Source organism: Ambystoma mexicanum, chromosome 13 (genome assembly GCF_040938575.1).
Source record: "Ambystoma mexicanum isolate Mex_15411 chromosome 13, UKY_AmexF1_1, whole genome shotgun sequence".
NCBI classification, from domain to species: Eukaryota; Metazoa; Chordata; class Amphibia; order Caudata; family Ambystomatidae; genus Ambystoma; species Ambystoma mexicanum.
The window spans coordinates 84529017-84548573 of NC_090938.1; the positions used below are offsets into that span (position 1 = coordinate 84529017).

General features: G+C 46.3%; 1 protein-coding gene across 2 annotated transcripts in view; it reads left to right on the forward strand.

Moving 5' to 3' along the window:
- The window catches only part of CAPZA1 (capping actin protein of muscle Z-line subunit alpha 1), a 251517-nt gene that overhangs the window by 110281 nt on the left and 121679 nt on the right, over positions 1-19557 (forward strand). For both annotated transcript variants that reach the window (XM_069633326.1, XM_069633327.1), the window contains exons 6-7: positions 18131-18210; positions 18331-18409. In XM_069633326.1, coding sequence (XP_069489427.1) covers positions 18131-18210; positions 18331-18409 — 159 coding nt within the window. The remainder of the gene's footprint in view (positions 1-18130; positions 18211-18330; positions 18410-19557) is intronic.

Genomic DNA, 19557 nt, shown 5'->3' on the forward strand with positions numbered 1-19557 from the left:
TTCTACCTCATACTCCAGTTCACCGGAGAGAGTTGCATACCCCACCAAGAAAAGCTCCCCAGCTCAGTGGGAGGAAGTCTGTAAAAAAAAAGAACGTCGACCCTTCCCCACGCCAATCGCTTCAATACTCTCGACTTCATCGAAGTCTATTCTATCGACGACCTCAAAGCCAATAACGAATCCATCAAAGCCAATGACGTCCACGTTGACGATTACAAGTATTTCTCCACCTGTAGTGACTGCTGCCCCTTCATTAAAAAAAACTACATAACTCTGTCCCGTTCAGATTACTTCAAAACCTTATCCTCATTTTTATGAGGGAGAGGATTATGATGCAGAAACTCCCTTTGGTCTGGATGTGGGAGGCCTCCCAAAGCCAGAAGAAGTGATCTCAGAAGAGGTGAGATTGAAAGACCTGCAGGACTCCTTGCAGGAGGCAAGCAGGATTGATACTTCCTCAGAGGCTGTTTAGTAAGCCTGAACCAGGGGATCATGCAGAGAGTAATTACAGGACTCTTACGAATAGGTTGATGGAATATATGGGGTGGTCTAGGCCCACTCCTGTTTACAAGCAAGATGACTTTACCGACATACTTGATAAGGGACCACAAGAAGATCCATTCATCCCCTTCTCAAGGCCTTACAAAAGGTGTCTACAAAACTATTCCGCATTTGGAAAAGGCAGAGGGCAGCCAGCTCAGTGGCCAGCAACGCTTTCCCCCGTGGTGGACTGGGTAAATGTACTAAGACCGCAACAGCAGGTGCTACTTTACCCTCAGCATCTGCGTCAGCCGCCCCAAAACCTCTGAGGTCTTGCATCACAAAACATCAGTAGGATGCAGGTTAACTCAACATCTGACAGAATGGCAGGCTATTACTTCAGATGTTTGGGCATTGAAAACAGTTGCCCAGGGTTACTGCCTGCCTTTCCTACGCGCTGCTCAGTCATTCACCAGGGAACAACTCTTTGACGTTTCCAGACCCGCCCCTTATGCATTTGATTCTAGACCAGCTAGAGAAAGGTGCTGTAGAACCAGTACCTGTACCGCATTAAGAAAAAGGACGGTGGCGTGAGACCCATCTTGGACTTGCAAGAATTGAACATGTTCGCAGGAAACACCAATTGAAGATGGTTACACTTTCTTGGATCCTTCAGGCCTCCCAACTTCAGGATTGGTTGGTATCTCTGGACCTTCAGGATGCTTACTTTCATTGGCCAGTATATCCCAAACACAGAGTACCAGAGGTTCGCCATTGGCAACTCTCACTATCAGTTTCGGGTTCTGCCATTTGGCTAACCTCCGCCCGAGGGTTTTCACCAAGCTAATGGCGGTTGTGGCAACGAGTCTCAGGAGACTGGGGATTCAGGTCCACCCCTACCTAGACGATTGGTTGATCAGGGCGGTTTCCCCAGAACAAGCTCTGGATCATCTAAACCATGTTTGCTACTCCCTCCACAAGCAGCGCTTCTCCCTCAACTTCAAGTCGTCCCTCATGATACCATCACAAAAAATCCAGTTTATTGGAGCAGTCCTGGACGCATCTCTGGGAAAAGCCTCACCACCAGAGGAGAGGGCTCAAAACATTCTTTAGATGGTGACACAATTCCAAAATGCCCAATATCTTCCAGCCTTCAATTTTCTGAGGTTGCTCGGGCCTGATGGCATTTTTATCTTTTTGGTGCCTCGGGGCCCGTCTGAGAATGAGATCTCTCCAGTGGGCTCTCAAGACCTAGTAGTCCCAATTCTCAGGAAAGATGTCGGATCTCCTTCAAATTCTGAAGTCTCACTGGACCTTCAGTGTTTGGCACGTCAGGAAAACCTCTTGAAAGGAGAACCTTTTTGGCAACCATGGCTGGAGATAACTGTGGTGACGGACGCCTCACACATGGGGTGGCGAGCTCATACCAGCGATTTGAGATCAGCGGTCGTTGGTCTCCATTGGAGTCCAAACTACACATCAACCTTTTAGAGCTGAGAGCAATCCGACTAGCGCTAAAGGCTTTCCTGCCAACTGTACGGAGAAAGAATGTCCTGATAATGACTGACAACATAGTGGCCATGTACTTCTCAACAAGAGAGGTGTAGGGTCACTACCTCTGTGCAAAGAGACAATGCAGCTCTGCTTTTGGGCAATACATGGAGTCTCTACCGGCAGTGCACCTAGCCGGAGAGAAGAACAGGACGGCGGATGCTCTGAGCAGGCAGAGTAGTCTCCCACGAGTGGGAACTAGCTCGGGAAGTTCTTTAAGAGATCTTTGCTCTTTGGGGAACCCCTCAAGTGGATCTGTTCGCAGCAAATGCCAACAGGAAGTGTGAACTGTACTGCTCCAGGGAATTTCCCCTGAGGAGCTCTAGGTGACTCGTTTTTTGTGGACTGGGAGTTTCCACTCCTCTACGCGTTTCCTCCAGTCCCCATCATTCCTCATGTAATAAGGAGGTTCAGGAAAACCATGATCCTAATTGACCCAGATTGGGCCAGGAGAACGTGGTACACAGACCTTCTAGACATGTCCATCTGTCCTCCGATTCGTCTTCCACAAATATAGGATCTACTCTTGTGAGAGGAGGGTCAGGTTCTCCATCTGGATATCAGGAGACTACGCCTTCACGCATGGTTTCTGAAAGGCTACGGTACAAGGATTGCAACCTCCCGGACGAGGTAATGGAGGTGTTGCTTTCGGCCAGAAGGCCAGCAACCAAATCCTTATACCGCTGCCGTTTGTTTATTTTATTTGTATGGCGCTCCAAACCCAGACGTAGAAGGGCGTTTAAGAATTTGGTTACAGCGTTGAGAAGTATCTTAGTTTTGCATACTTCGTACAAGTTTATAATATATACATTTCTGAGGCTTGTGGAATCTGCTTAGATCACATGCTGTGAATAGGCCGACATCTAGTGGAAGCTGCGGAGTATTAGTTTGTTTTTTCGAAACTCAAAAATGGGCGTCGACACAGGGCGTGCCAGTAATACTATCCCTAGTGTGACGTCCACTGTACCCAAGATCCCTCACGCGTCTAGGATCCTCAGATTGTTTTTTTCCGCCATACTGGTCGGAAGCATCTTGCGGAGTCCCCTGGCCTTAGCCATACTTTTGCTAAAATTCAAAATTATTAATCTATTGACATCCTTCCCCACCCCAACGTCTAACTTCGACACTCGACGCCGGCTGGAGAAGAAATCGACCGTCGGCTGCTGCATGACGGATTTGGGCCTCGGCAGGCCGCTGGCCTCGGCCCGGGCCTGGTAGGCCGCTGGCCTCGGCCCTGCAAGTAGGGAGAGTGGTGGGTGGTACATACTCTACACTCTTGTTATATAGGTACACCCTATACATTTCTTACACTTAACAGCCCGCTGCCTCAAGGTGCGTATGGAGGGTACCCCTTTTCAATTCTGCCCCAAGTGCAACTGCAAATACCCTTGGGTCGACAGGCACACCACGTGCAATCTCTGCTTGCCGAGGGACCACCCGAAGCGAACTGCAGAGCGTGTAGTAGGTTTAAACCTAAGACACTTAAGGACAGTTCGACGAAGCGTTGGGCCCACCACGCCAGGCAGGCGGCCATGGCAGCGGAGGGCGCCTTCAGCGATGGCAGCGACGCCGTACTTTCGGACGGCGAGGGCATTACGGCGTCGAAAGACAGCAGAGCGCAGGTCCCCGACCTCGTAAGGTCGTCTGGCAGGACGGCTATGGGGAAGACCCCCGGCGACACGCGCTTCACATACTACACACACTAAATACACTAAGTCCAACCGAGACTCGACGACGTCGAGTTCTTGGAAAGAGGCACAGACAGAACGGTCCGATTCGGTGTCCTCTGGGCGCTCTCGATCAAGATAGCCGCATGACTCCAGGCAATCATCCACTCTTGCCAAGAGTGCCTCGCTCCCTAGGCTAACAGAAGTTCGATCGTCGGACGACGAAGACGACTTCCACCCCCAGGCCGCGCTCCAGGAGACGGAGCCCGCAACTAAAGCCAGCGAGGCCCCACGCTCGAAGGACAGGGACACCTCTCCCAATCCTCGACACCAGGCGTCGAAAAACTCCGGAGCCACTAAGGGACAGGGAAAACATTTTTCTACGCACGGGGAGGGGGGAAAACAGCAGAAGAAACTACCTGTACATTCTTCCACACCTGGTAAACACTCCACCCCCCTAAACAGACAGACAAGCCCAGGTCTGCTGATAGGTCCACAACCAGCAAAGCTACTCAAGACAAATCCCATAGACTTGCTGAGAGGCATTCCCAGTTCCAGAAAATGGTCCAGTGAAGACATATAGGGTCATGTCAAGAATGTCTTCTTTGGCTGATTTTTATGATAAAAATCCAGAACGTTTCCTCTCGTATGATCCACAAGGGGCCACACCCTCGGGCTCTACTGATCCTATCCCCCCGAGTAAGAAGGCCCGGTTTGAAACCCCGATGAGGTCTGAACCCTTCGAGGTACAACCTTACGCAACACCATATGCACGGTATCAAGAGGAGGCTTCCTTTTGTGGAGACCAAGAATTTGGTGTGATAGAAGAGCAAACCGGGACGGGCTACTATGGGGATGATGAGGAACAGGAAGAAGAAGAGGATAACCCGCAAACATACAGAGTGGATTCCCCGGTAGAGAACGAAGCCCCGGTTACCGACTCCCCGATCGATAATCAGCCCCTCCTAAATGAGGTTCTCGCTCCCGCAGCAGAACATTTTCACATTGACACCCACGGTGTACAGGAGGAAAGGGACTTCGCAGAAGAGTTAGTGGGAGAAAGGCCAGTTGCCCAGACCATCCCTATCCTTAAATCCATTCAGCGGAGAAAAGATCCGTCCCTGGTGAACCCAAACCTCACCAGAGCAGTCAATCCCAGGGTTGAAAAACTTTTCAGGGCAGCTCAGTCTGACCCTCTCTATATAAGAGGGCATCTAAAGCCAGACTCCCTAGTTGTTACCAACACTCGTAAGAGGGCTGGAACACCCTTGTCTTCGTCAGAAGCTCCTCCCGACAAGGAGTGCAAAAAACTATACGGTTTCGGCAGGAAAGTAGCCTCAACGTCCACCTATCAAGCAAGGATTGCTAACTCCACCACCCTGTTGGCCAGCTACAACTGCCATCAGTGGGAAGAAGTCGCGGCTCTCAGCCTCTGCTCCTGAACCGTTAAAGGGCCAATTAGCTCGGATTTCCGCAGAGGGTAGAGCCGTGTCTGGTTGCATTTTGAAAGCAACCTTCGACGCCGTGGATAACGCAGGCAGATTGATAGCAGAAGGTACTGTTATCAAGAGACATGCGTGGTTACGGCAGTCGGGGTTTAAGGCAGAAACTCAGGCATCACTGTTAAACAAACCGGTGGAAGCCGATCTGTTTGGTAAGGCGGTCGAGGACGCACTGAAAAATGCCAAGGACGGATACGAGACTCTCAAATCCCTTGGCCAGTTAACCAATAAACCCCCTAACCAGAGAGGGAATAGTCATTTTCGTCACCCACGCGGCCAAAATTCACAGAGGATCTAACTATTCCCAGGGGCAGGGTACACAGTGGAACAACCAACAGTCTACCCAGGGTTACGGCAGAGGTAATAGGAGAGGTTGTGGTAAAGGCAGAGGCAGCCCCAGCAAGGGAGGCGGCACGCCTCCACCAAAGCAGTGACGCTCAGTTCAGGGTCCCTTCTCACGCAACCCCAATAGGGGGACGCATTTCAAACTTCACCCAGGCTTGGGAAGGGATCACATCAGACAGATGGGTGCTGTCAACAGTATCCACGGGATATTGTATAGAGCTACTGCAGCGTCCCCGGAACCATCCTCCACGACAAAGAGTACACTCCTTAGAACATCGGAAGGTTCTCCTCGAGGAGATCTCCATTCTTCTACAAAAGGACGCGATAGAACTCGTCCCGGGACACCAGGTAAACAAGGGTATTTATTCAACTTACTTCCTTGTGCCAAAGAAAGTCTTGACAATGCGCCCAGTATTGAACTTACGGCCTGCCAACAAGTATGTCAAGCCCCCAAAAATTTTGTATGACCACGCTACAAGAGGTAATCCCCCTCCTAAAAAAGGGGATTACATGGCAACCTTGGATATGAAAGATGCTTATTTTCATATTTCCATGTTCCCAGCGCACAGAAAGTACTTGCGCTTCAAGGTAGACAGTCGCCACTACCAATTCGGGATAGCTTCAGCACCAAGGGTATTCACCAAGATACTGGCGGTGGCGGCTGCACACCTACGCAGCGATGCAATCCCAGTGTACCCTTATCTGGACGACTGGCTCATAACGGGGGAAACCCCCAGGAATTTGCAGGACAAACATTCAAAGGACTATCGACCTCCTCCACGAATTAGGCTTCTCAATCAACGAGAAGAAGTCAAGCCTGGTGCCAAGCACCTCAAAACAATTCCTAGGAGCAATCCTGGATACCCAGGAGGGGTTGACCTTTCCTTCAGAAGAAAGAATTCGGAATATACTTCTGCAAATTCCGCATTAGCAGTCCGGTCAACACATAACGGTACGCAAAGCAATGCGTTTTCTGGGCATGATGGCGTCATGCATTTACCTGGTCCCCCACGCGCGCCTGCGCATGCGTCCCATGCAGGAATGGTTGGCGAAACAGTGGTCTCAGGCAAGTGGTCCGTGGGACGATCTAGTGGTCGTTTCGCCAACACTGGTACAAAGCCTTCACTGGTGGACAAGAGAGAATCTCGCAAAGGGGAAACCCTTTTACGATCCCGAAGTACAGGCAGTAGTCACTACAGATGCATGTCTGACAGGGTGGGGAGCTCACCATCTCCACCACACAGCTCAGGGTCTCTGGTCTTACTCAGTGGCCAAGAACCACATCAACCTGCTAGAGCTTCTGGCAGTATTCAGAGCGCTTCAGGCATTCGAGCCCCATCTACTAAACCTGTCGGTGCAAATCAGGACGGACAGCACTACAGCCATGTTCTACCTGAACAAGCAAGGAGGGACTCGCTCGCCAAATCTGTCCAAGCTTGCCCAGAAAATCTGGATATGGGCACTCAGACGGAACATCTTCCTGTCATCACAACATGTTCCAGGGGAGCTCAATTCCCTAGCGGATGCTCTGAGCAGACACTCCCTCCCAGAGGAACATGAATGGGTTCTTCACAGAGGCCGTAGAAGATCTCTTCTCTCAGTGGGGTTTCCCCACTATAGACTTATTCGCCACAAGCGAAAACAAGCAATGCCCAGGATTTGCATCCAGCTTCCCCCAACCAGACTCCCAGGGGAACGCCCTGTGGATGAACTGGTCAGGGATGCTTGCATATGCTTTTCCACCAACTCCTCATCAGGAAAGTGGTGAACAAGATGAACAGGGAATCTATGACGCTCGTCCTAGTTGCTCCCATGTGGGCAAGACAACCGTGGTTCCCACACCTACGCAGGATGGCGGTGTGCGAGCCCATCAAACTTCCAGCCTGGTACAACCTACTGTCCCAGCACTGTTACTTTGACAAGTGGAAGAGGTTTGTTATCTGGTGCCAGAGTAGACAAATCAACCCAGTTGATTGCACTCCTTCCACTATTGTTACATACATGCTCCACCTGCTAGATGCAGGATTGGTTTTTAACTCACTGAAAGTACACCTGGCAGCTCTCTCGGCTTACACCACTTCCCATAGCAAGGTCTCGTGGTGGAAAGTACCAGTAGTTAAAGCCTTCATGGAAGGAGTAAAGAGACTTCACCCTCCTATTTCAAACCCACCCCCAGGGTGGGACCTTAATGTGGTGCTAGCCAAGCTCATGGGGCCCCCCTTTCGAACCCATGCATAAAAGCAGTCTCAAACACCTGACTTATAAAACGGCCTTCTTAGTAGCTATTACTTCTATAAGAAGGGTCAGTGAAATTCAGGCTCTGTCAGTGCAGGATCCCTTCTTTACTATCCATAAAGACAAACTGGTTTTACGCACACACCCTAGGTTCTCGCCTAAATTTATATCAAAATTCCATGTAAACCAGTCCATCGAGCTTCCGGCTTTCTTCCAGAACCCGCAAAGCTCGGCTGAGGTGAAACTACACACCCTAGATGTGCGTAGGGCGGTCCTCTACTATGTAAATAAAACAAGACCGCTAAGGAAAACAGATCAACTGTTTGTCTCCGTAGCTACAGGCAGAGAGGGGGATCGCGTCTCTAAAGGAGCCATCTCGAAGTGGATTATTAACTGTATCCAGCTGTGTTACTCACTCTCTGAAAAGACTCTGCCTTTTACGCCAAGGGCCCACTCTACTAGAGGCATTGGGGCCACTCTGGCTTTCATTGCAAATGTTCCCCTCAACACCATTTGCAAAGCAGTTACTTGGAGCTCTATTCACACTTTTACTCAGCATTACTGCATTGACACCCATTCCAAGACACATACACAAGTGGAACAAGCGGTTCTAAGACATTTATTTGCTCATGACCCTCCTCACATCCCACCTCCTTCTGGTACTGCTCGCTAATCTATGCACAGCATGTGATCTAAGCAGATTCCACAAGCCTCAGAAGGGATACATTACTCACCGTAATCATATTTCTGATGCTTGTATCTGCTTAGATTCACATGCGACCCACCCTTCCTCTCCTCCGAGAGAAGGCGCATGATTGCTTGTAGTCTTACCTTTCTGTGTCTCTGCTTGGATTATCTGTACTCACGCTACTCCTCATGCTACCTCATGTCAGAAAAAATACAATCTGAGGATCCTAGACACATGAGGGATCTTGGGTACAGTGGACGTCACACTACGGCACTACGGACGGCACGCCCTGTGTCGACGCCCATTTTCGAGTTTCGAAAAAACGAACTAATACTCTGCAGCTTCCACTAGATGTCGGCCTATGCACAGCATGTGAATCTAAGCAGATACAAGCATCAGAAATACGATTACGGTGAGTAATGTATCCCATATATACAGTGATCAGTAAACAAGAGCAAATGCGTACAATATACAGTTTTCAATATAAATAGTGTCTAATCCAGATACCGCACGGGTCTGGTGTTGATGGCGTTATTCTTTGTTTAGAAGCCAGCTGATCTGTTTCCTAAAGATCTGGAAGGATTCGACCGTTTTGATAAGCGGTAGAGAGTTCCAGAGTTGGGGGGGGGCAAGCACTGTGAAGCTTACCCCTCCAGCTCTTTTTAGGTGTAACCTGGGCACTGATAAGCAAAGAGTGTTGGAGGATCTGGTGGCAGGTTTCAGGGTGAATTTATTAGCTAGATATGGTGGTGCTAGGTGATTGAGGGATTTGTACGTGAGGCAAATGGTTTTTAGATCAATTTTTTGGCGTATGGATAGCCATTTGCAGGCTTTGCTAGTAGCGGAGATATGCTCTTGTCTGGGAATGTTAAGGGCTGCGCGCAAGGCGTTGTTTTGTATTACCTGCAGCTTGTTGAGTACGGATTGATTGGCACCTAGGTACAGGCTGTTACAGTAATCTCGTTTGGATTGTATTAGGGCCCTGGCAAGGGTGAGGCAGCTGTTGGGTGATAGGAAAGGTCTGCTGGCCCTAATGAGCTTGCCGGTATAGGCAGCAGCTGAGGCGGTCATATTGGTGTGTTTGCTAAGGTTGGTATTGGCATCTAGATAGAAACCAAGGGTTTTTACGCTTTTGGCTATGGGGATGGTGTGGCCATCTATGGTGATGTTATAGCTGGGGTCGAGTTTAGTTAGAGTGTTGGGGGAGCCGACGATTAGGAGCTCTGTCTTCTCATCATTCAGGCAGAGGCCATGGGAGGCCATCCATGCCTGAATGATGGAGAATATTTTGTTGATCCGGGCGGAGTCTTCTTGGTAATTACCAGAGATGGTGAGAAGTATCTGGGTGTCATCTGGGTGTCATCTGCAGTTGGAACAAGTCCTGCAGCTGGTGTAGGGACAAGAATGTTAACCCTTTTTCATGTAATACACCAATGATCTTATCCTTCCTATTACACTTAACAAATCTAGGGCTCCAGGTCGGCACAATTAAGGGTTATCTAGCAGCGCTGTCACCTTTAAGCGCACAGCTGATGAACCCTCCTACTTTAAAATGCCCTTGGTAATGCACTTTTTGAAGGGGTTGTCCAATGTTTACCCCCAACTACTTTTCAAGTTACCCTGTGGGACCTAAATTTAGTCTTAAAATGTTTAATGGGTACTCTTTTTGAACCCCTTCATTCGTGCCTGTTGAGATTTCTTACCCTCAAACTGTCTTTTTGGTGGCGATAACTTCTGCCTGAGTTACAGGCTTTATCCTGCAAACTTCCTCTTACTGTCTTTCATAGGGATTAAGCTCTGCAAGTGAAACCTAATTTTCTCCCAAACGTTGTTTCGGAATTTCAGATCACCCAAAAAATAACCTTGCCTTCCTTTTACCCTCCTCCTCATCTGGGGAAAGAGGAAGGAAGACTGTACAGATTTGACGCCAGAGCGTGCTTTGAGTTTCTATATTGGCAGATTAGCAAAACTAAGAAAAACTGAACAATAGTTTGTGGGATACACAGGTCATAAACTGGGCCTAGCCATCACCAAGCAAACCATTTCTAAATGTATCATGCTAACTATTGTAGAATGTTCCAAATTGGCAGGTAAAGACCCTCTGAAGCAACTGAGAGCTCATTCAACCAGGGCTATTGCAGCTTAGTCAGCTCTTCAAAGGGGATTTCAAATAAAATACATTTGCGCAGCTGCCACATCGTCGCCTACGCACACCTTTAAAAGATTCTATAGCTTGGATTCCTCCACTCGCCAAGAAACTGAATTCGGAAAGACAGTATTGTATTCTGTGCCTACTTTAAAAAATTTAATTTTTAATCCCTCCCCCTATATACATTACTGCTTTGGGAGTCCATCAAAGATGAGGAATATGTGGGAGGACACAATACATTCGAAGAACAAGTTACTTACCCATGGTTACTTTCTTTCGAATGGATGTTTCTCCCACGTATTCCTTATCGCCCCTCCCCTCCCATCCTTCCCTGCAGTACCACTTCCCCAGTTGCAGTCTCTCAAGCATAGTAAGTCTCATCCTGGACGATGTCTTAACGCTTAAAAACAGAACTGAGCAACGGACGCTGCGTGCAACTACTTATACCCGTGATGTCATCGAGACGGAGGCCTCCGAGGTACATCTACTTGGCAGATGTCGACGCACAGTGCCCTCGACTGGAAAAGAATTTGTGAAGCAGCAAGATAAGGATTCAGTCCAAAGAACGTTACCATGGGTAAGTAACTTGTTCATCTGAGGGCCCTCGACGCGTGAAGGACCATAGGTACAGTACACGTCACACTAGGTATAGTATTACTAATCACACCCTGTCGACATCTGTGTATGAGTTTCGAAAACAAATCTTGTAATACTTTGCGACTTCCCCTACACGTTGGACTAAGCAGCGCATGTGAATCTAAACAGATAAGATTAAGGTGAGTAATGTATCCCATATACAATGCCAATTAACCAACCCATTAACAACTTCATCCTCTCCACACACCTCAAATTCTAACCAAACACAACCACAAAACTGCAACACAACAATCCGCACAAACTTCACTTCACTACAACAACAAAACAAAGCACGCATAGAACCGCACAACAGCACACATCTTCCGACAGTATAACGCCCCAAGCCCAGCCAACGGAATTCCGGGCTGAGGCTGCCAACAGCACATCACTGCTCTTTCACTTCTCCAGCTCATTCCCACTAACTCGACGCCTCCCAACCCCTCCATTTTTTTCAGAACGCTAGGGGACCACTCCTGTGGTGGTAGTGCGCGGTACAAATATCCTTTAACATTAACATATAAAGTTTCATAGTACTTATGTACCAAAGATTCATTGGCCTACTTGTATTTTAAACCATTTATTTTTACAATACATAGCGTTTGTTTTTCTTTGGACCATATGTATGCTACAATTTCTTTGTACCATGCTACCACATTCTCAGGTCGTACAGCCTTATACTAAGAGTGGGGTTTATGTACTGCCTCAGATGTATGGTTTTATGAAGTCTTGGTAGGAATTTGGAAAAACTGTCCTAAAATAGGTAACAAATACGAAATCACTAATGAAATCATGACAAATTACATGGATGCCAATGTAAAGGTGTAAAAATAACGAATGCAAAACGAACCATAACGGATGGTTACCAGTTAGCTAGAAAAAAGAACCCAAAACAGAAGCAGATTCATTTCGACCGAACCAGGTCGATAAACGGTTGACAGACTGAGGTAACAGCAATAACGATTAAATGAGGAAGCAGAAAAGGAAAAAGTCTTATAGTTTATTTGAATAAATACGCGGGAAAAAGGTAAGTAAATGGAAAAAAAAACAGAAAACTCTTTAAAGATGGTGAGAAAATGAAAAGGATAAAAGTAATTTTAATTTCAAACTCTAGAATAATTATTCTAGAAAAGATAATGGAATTTGCATTGTCGCAAAAGGGAAATATTGCACTGATATGTGCTCGATAAAGACAAAGAAAAGGGTGATAAAATATACTGGAGATGTTCCGGGTGTCTTATTTTAATTCAAGAGAGCGAACGTAATCACATTCCGGGCGGCACTCATCTGGAATTTAAAAAAGACATTTCCGGAATAAAAGGGCGGTACGAGATAATGAACAGGCAAATTGGTTGATCATTACAGAAGTCTAAGTGTGGCATTTCACGTTGCAGGGTAAATGACAAATATAAAACTAATTGAAAAGAGAATTACCAGTAAAAGACAGAAAAAAGAAAATCTACCACCAAATCAATCGTATGAGGAAATAAAAATGCCCATTGAATTGTAGTTTGCGGAGAAAAAAAATAAAGCATTTATACTATGATAATAAACTAACAGTGCAAGGTGTGACTTATTTTAAAAAAATTCGAAACATTGGCAAGTTGATAGTGTGACCAAGGCCATGTCATTTTCATTCAATACATGGAAACATCATGAACAATCTATTTCCCTTAGTATAGAGTTTAATGCCAAATAAGAACGATTCATTCATGGAATTTTATAAATGCATTAATAATGCAATTTCACCAATCCAACCGGAGGCCATAATAATGGATTTTGAGTTTGCGCAAATAAAGAGTGAGAAACCTTTAAGCATACAAAGATGCAGAGTGGTTTTTCCATTATGTGCAGGCTATATGGCAAAGTCCAAACAAGTGGTCTGCAGGCACACTATGCAGAGGACGGAGGTCCAGTTCAATATAAGACTGCTGTTCTCGCTAACATTTGTACCTTAACAACGTAGAGTATTATGAAAAACGAATTCAGACCGACTATTTCAAGATCGATTAAGAATTATTTGAACCGTTGCTCGATTATTTTGACAAAAATTGGATAGGTGGGCCAAGATAGTACCAAGAGAAGAAACTCATGGTTTCACAAAAGTATTTGGAATTGCTCTTTAGCCAGCATCCAAGACAACCCAAAAACAATTACATGGAAGTCTGGCAAAATGGTCTACACCACAAATTCAGCACAATTAAGCCTATGCTACGGAGTTTCATAAAACGATTGAGAAATGAACCATTGTTTACAGAATTGGATTGCACAGGCGGGATCAGGAGAAAAGTCGGGAATTCTGCAAGTAGATTAAAGGAAACCACAATTAACTAAAAGCTGGGAGCAATTTCTTACCTATAGTTTTGCCTTTAAAGTACTGACACAAAAGGTCCAAGAAAATACTTTGATCTAAAAAAAAAAAAATACGGATATCATACACCAAGAAATACAAACATGAAAAAAATTAAATGATTTACCAATGTAGACTTCAGGGCTGTACAAATCCATTGTAAATAGTAGAGCGACGCCAATCCAAATCCCAAGAGAGGTCCACCAAAACCAGCAGAGAACCAAAAAACAAAACGTGAAATATCCGTAAATAGATAATCCAATCAAAAAGGAAAAAAGAATGCAATCCAGGAAAGTCAAAGAAACCATGCCAATCGTAAAAAAAAGTCGAGAGGTTCCTAAAAATCCAGAAGAAAAGAATCCATTGGCATCCCAAAAAATACATTAAAGTGCACCAGCATATCCGGTTGCATCCATAGAAATTACGTCCAACAATCCAATCCAAAAGGGGGGTAGGGGAGCATGGAATCCAGAAAAGGCAAGACACCATGCCTGATCGAAAAGAAAATGTAAAGTCCAGGAGAGCAGCCTGAAAAAATCCACAAAAAATAATCCTTTGGCATCCCGAAAAGGAAAAACATAAAAAATCCAGGAAAGTCTACCAGCACATCGCATCGAATCTGAAGGACTGACGAAAATGGCGGATAGCAACTTCCGTTTACGTCACAATGAAAAAGCCGATAGATGCGAGCAACACCAAATGTAGAAATCTAAAATTACAACTAAGTTTATATTTAAAAAAAGAGAGAAATATTTAAAGACTGTGCATAGTTGGAAATTGATTATATCAAATTAGTTCTTGTAAAACTAGTTATTGACGAAATTCGATAATTACTATTCTTTATTATTGGTTATTTTTGTATTCGATATAATCACTGCATACCTAACAAACGCAAGTTACCTTCAGTGGAATGTTACAGGAACACTGTCCTTTATTTTTGTCTAGCAGCATATCTATTTGATGTGCTTGGGGCAGACATGTGGCACTGTCCCATGGTTTACATTTTGTTACTCTTTGCGCCAACCTTTTTGGTGTGATGCCATTTTGTGGACCATATATTTGAAGTCCTGCCCTTGGGCTGTCTTAATTTTTGGATACCTCCCTGCCTTCTCAGACAAACACCATAGAAGCTAATATTTTGTTGGATCAAGCCTCCGATTCTCCCAGTTAGTGCTTTGTGTAACTAGACTGCTTGAAACTAGAATTGGTGCTAGCCGGTCCCAATTCACATTTCTCCCAGGTGATGTCTCTTGCTGGCAGATGAGGGGCAGCCGGCTGTCATTCATTGGCCCATTGCTACCCGTTTGCTGCAGATCCTTCCTGTTTGAGGATATAACATAACGCTGAAAAGGGCCAAAGGACTGCTGTTGAGGGGAGACGCACAAGACGACTCATTCACAAGTCCCCGTCCCACAACGCTCTCCATGGATGTTGCACGTGTCCCTTCAGTGCAGGCGGGAGAGGCTGACCAATCACTAAAAATGCATCTTTGCTGCACTGGACACGGCCGCCACTTGAAGCTTGAGGCATGGTAGATACTCAAATTGTGGCCCAGGAGCCTGGTCACAATGGCAGCTTCTCATTACCTTGAAGCAGGGTCTGTCTGGATCCCGTATTTCACTGCTGATCTTTGACCTGACCCTCTTCGACTGTTTATTTCCTAGCTGTCCTCCTTTGCCATGGGAGTAGTAGTCCTATAAGAGAGCCTGTCTTGTCTGCAGGGTAATTTCTGGTACTGCATTGAGGAGACCAGTATCTGATGGCCAGACCCAAACCTGACACCTACTGCAGCCACTGAATCTGTGCCCATTGGATCACTGGCAGCAGGACAAGCAGCAGGAGTGTTTTGGCTCCAGTGATCTTTCTTACCAGGTGTGGACACTTTTAGAATCTGTGTTTGCGTTCATGCCACTCTTGCTGCCCAGCCCCTTGTTCTGTAGGGATTTAATAGGCGCAAATTCCAATTGCCAAACACTATTCTTAGCCGAATGTGGCCAGGGGTGTTCTGGATGTCCTCCTTGGAGACCACCTCAATGTTTAGAAAATGGAATTGACCATCTTCCTTTTTGGAAACCCATAAAAGATCTTACCTGCTGGCTTTGCCAAGTCTTGAAAGTGGACTTTTGTGGCTTCCTAGCCCCCCTCCCCAGAAACGTGTGTCTGGACTGAACTCTTTCGAACGCTGGAACTTGGTCTCCACCTAACCAGTTAAGTAAACTGCCTCGTTAATAAGGCATTGTCTGTTTTAAACACTGTTTCCTTCCCCCACTTTTTCTGAAACAATTGTGCTATTGCTTTGTAGTGCCCCTTTGTAATGACTGGACTTGTGTATTTGATGACTGACCTGGTGTGTGCAGAGTGAATGATGTCGGTGACTGAGGGATGTCATGTGTGGAATTTTGTCTATTGTGAGTGAGGGGTACATATAGGTAGATGCTGGTGTGTAGTATTCTTGTTTTACACCCTGCGTATACCTCGGCCTAATAGGATTATTTTGTATAGATCTCTGTGGACCTCTAGTACTTGGCTATCTTTATGTATTGTACCATAAACCAAACCCCTGATCTGACCAGTCGGTCTAACTGCTCAGCCTACACTACCCAGCAAGATTTTGGCAAAACCATGTGCGTGCACTCCAAATTCCTGCAGCACTGTTTTGCAAATCCCTCGGAACGGACCATTTCTACCACTATGATCCAGGGGAAGCATGGGGGTTCCGTCTGAAGGGACGTCTCGGAAGATCCTGCATGCTCCACTTTGCAAAACGCAGCCCATGGCTCTGGCCAGTGCCGTGGCCCGAGTCAGTGTTGTAGTCATGTGGAAGTGGCACGAGAGATGGTGTGCTTTTATTTTAATTGTGGTACACATTGGTGGTCTTTTTCTGGATAACCAAATAGAATGATTGTCCTTCTTGCTAGTTTCTCGTATAACCTCTTGCAGTTTGGTAGTACAGTGTGAAGACCCTTCCAGTGCTTACTTCCGTTTAATCAGGAAGCAGGCCGGGTCCTGCTCTTGGTGATTCAGCTGGTTGGTGCTGGGATCACTTCGCATCGGCCTATTCGTACTGTTTGTGTCACACCATGCCAGCCATGTTAGGAGCTTCTGGTTAAGTGCATCTGATATCCAGCAGGGGGTGCTAGCTCCTAAAGTCGTTAAATTGTTCAGCTGTGGCAATGGAACACGTAATGTTTAAATGAAGCTCCTCTAGCGAGGGTTGTGCTTTCTTATTGGATCCATGCGTTACGAATGCAACAAGCATCACTTCTCGGTTTTTTCAATCTTTTCCACCACTGGGTGACGACAGCGTGGAGGTCATTATATAGGGTTCCTCTCCCCGCCCACCCCCACGCTACCTAGACAATGGCTGTCCTTTTGCATACCTCCACACCTTGCATTTCCGGATTCGTGACTGTACCAGTAGATTTTCTTTGCATTGTGTGAACCCTCTGCATTGTAACACACATGTTAAATGTGGCGAATCCTGGTAGCTGCTTTGCTTGCAAGCGTAAAGTTCAAGCGATTTCAAATGTTTGGCCTTTTCATCCGCTGGACCCAGGTATTCAGTTATTGAAACCTACTCCAAGCACGCTGTCTGGCGCTTAGCCATTTTGCACCCACCTGCCAGAAACATGGAACATTTGACCTCCTTTAAATGTCGTGCAGAATTTCAGAAATCCTGCCAAGGAAGTCAAATCCTCCTGAAAGTCATTGAGTGACAGGCTTGCTGCAAGGCCATCGTAGAAAGCCCCTCTTTTCCAATGCAAGCTTTTAAATTTAATTCCTTCAATATCTGGCCGTGGAGGAGAGCTACACAAATGCTTCAGTAAACGGTCTGCAGTCGCGTAGCCCAATCCATAGCAAGCACTCTGCCCTTAATCGCTTCAGCGCTCCAAGTGGCGTTTCCAACAAGGGGATGCGGTCCACGTTTGGGCAATGAAGGAGATGGGTGAATTCCTCATTTGTTTTGCTGACCGCCTCTCCTTTTTGTTTAATCAGTCGCCAGCCCCAGCAGACAGCCCTTATGCCCAACAGAGGTCTTCTATGCAGTCTGTCAATCATACCTCTTGGGTGCATCCACTTCTCATTTTGTTTTTTTATTCTGAAGCACTGAATCCTACCTGTAGCCCTTTCACCATACAGCAGAGGCCACTTTTCTTGGGTGAAAGGGCTGCCTGTGAGGGGGGTGTGCACTGTACGGCTATGAGTAAGCCCAGACTTTTTTGAGATTTCCAGAGCTGCTCCCCAGCCACTTAAGCCCTGAATGTCTAATGGGTAGGTCAACGCAAGTGATGAGGAAAAACACATTTTCCATGCTTCTGTCCTACAGTGGAATCTTTGGTAGAGAGCAGCAGGAGACCCCCGCTACAGATATTCACATGCACGTCCATAGGCAGCCCCTTCTCCCCACCAGGCAACGGGAAATACTTGCTTCACCTACACTCCCATACCAATCCTTTGGTTAACAGCGTCACCATTATCACAGTGTTTAAATTGCATGCTGATAACGCTAATCTGTATTTTGTCCTTTAGGTTTACGGTAAAACTATAGATGGACAGCAGACCATTATAGCGTGCATAGAGAGCCACCAGTTCCAACCCAAAAACTTTTGGTAAGCGCTTTCTCCTTTTAAAAAAATAAGTGTAGCTTAAACTCCCAATTGTTGCTGTTGACCATTTTATTTCCGTACTGTTTTTCGGTGAAGTCCTCATATCAAACTCTTACGTTTTAGGAATGGCCGTTGGAGATCGGAGTGGAAGTTTACTGTGTCACAAGCAACAGCTCAACTTGTAGGGGTGCTCAAAATTCAGGTTCGTAATATTCTGTTGCCCAAAGTGCCATGTACTGAAAGATGAGTCCGCTGGCGATGCTTGCCTAATCTGTAGCCGTTAGACATTGTCGTGGCCTGTTGGCCCATGCCAGTGTCATGGAAACCCGATAAACCTTTGGTTAATTTGCCTCTACAAGATCTTACAAATCCCAATAGACCGGCCAGGCGAGTTCCTTAGTTAATAGACCTATGCACTCGCCCCATGGTGTCTGGTGTCAACATATTGACTGGTTCCTTCTATAAAATGGTGCATCACCATAAGGGCACTTCATATTTGATGCAATGTTGCCACCCACAGGCGGGCCATGTACAGTGATGCCTCTATCCCATTTACTGCAGTTTGCTGGCGAGTATGGGGATGTTTGAAACTTATTTCACATTTACAGCAAAGTAGAGTACCATGCAAATGGTACTCACCCTTCATTACATCTTCTCGCCAATGTGAGTGGGCTAGTAGACTTTGACAGCCATGGTTGGTTAAGTATTCTCTGCTTCTCAGCCGTTTGCTTTTGTTCACTTCATTTTGCTTTGCTTGTTAGCATTTCAACCTCCCTTTTTCAGGAAGGCTAAATACACTGTAGTTCATGTTAGTCCATGGTTGAAATAATTGCTGATTACAACTTCCTCAAGGCACTGGTGAGTAATTCCTACCCTGTATAGCCTATTCTCCTTGGCTTTCTGTATGAACGATATTAAGAACTGAGCAATTCATAGAAAATTCAGTGTAAATGTGTCCAAATGCAGCTTCCCAATTTGCACCGCCCCATCCTCTCTCCGTACCCTCCTTCTGTCCACTACCTCAACTCTTCTATGGTAGACTACTTCTCCCCACCTCTCCTATTGATTTGGCACCCTTTTGCTCCCCACAATCTCAATTACTTGCTCTTGGGTCTCTGAGCTCCTAATCCCCTATCCCTGCATCCTTCAAATCTGCAAATGTCTTACCCCTTTTGTAGAACCCCTCTGCTGACCCAAACGTCCCAGCAAACTATCGCCGAGTTGCTCTCCTTCCTCATTAATCTAAAGTCCTGGAGCAGGTGGTCTTTAATCGGATCACTATGCACCTTATGGCTAATGTACTTGGAGATCCCCTTTCATAGTAAACACTCAGTCGAGACTGCACATCCA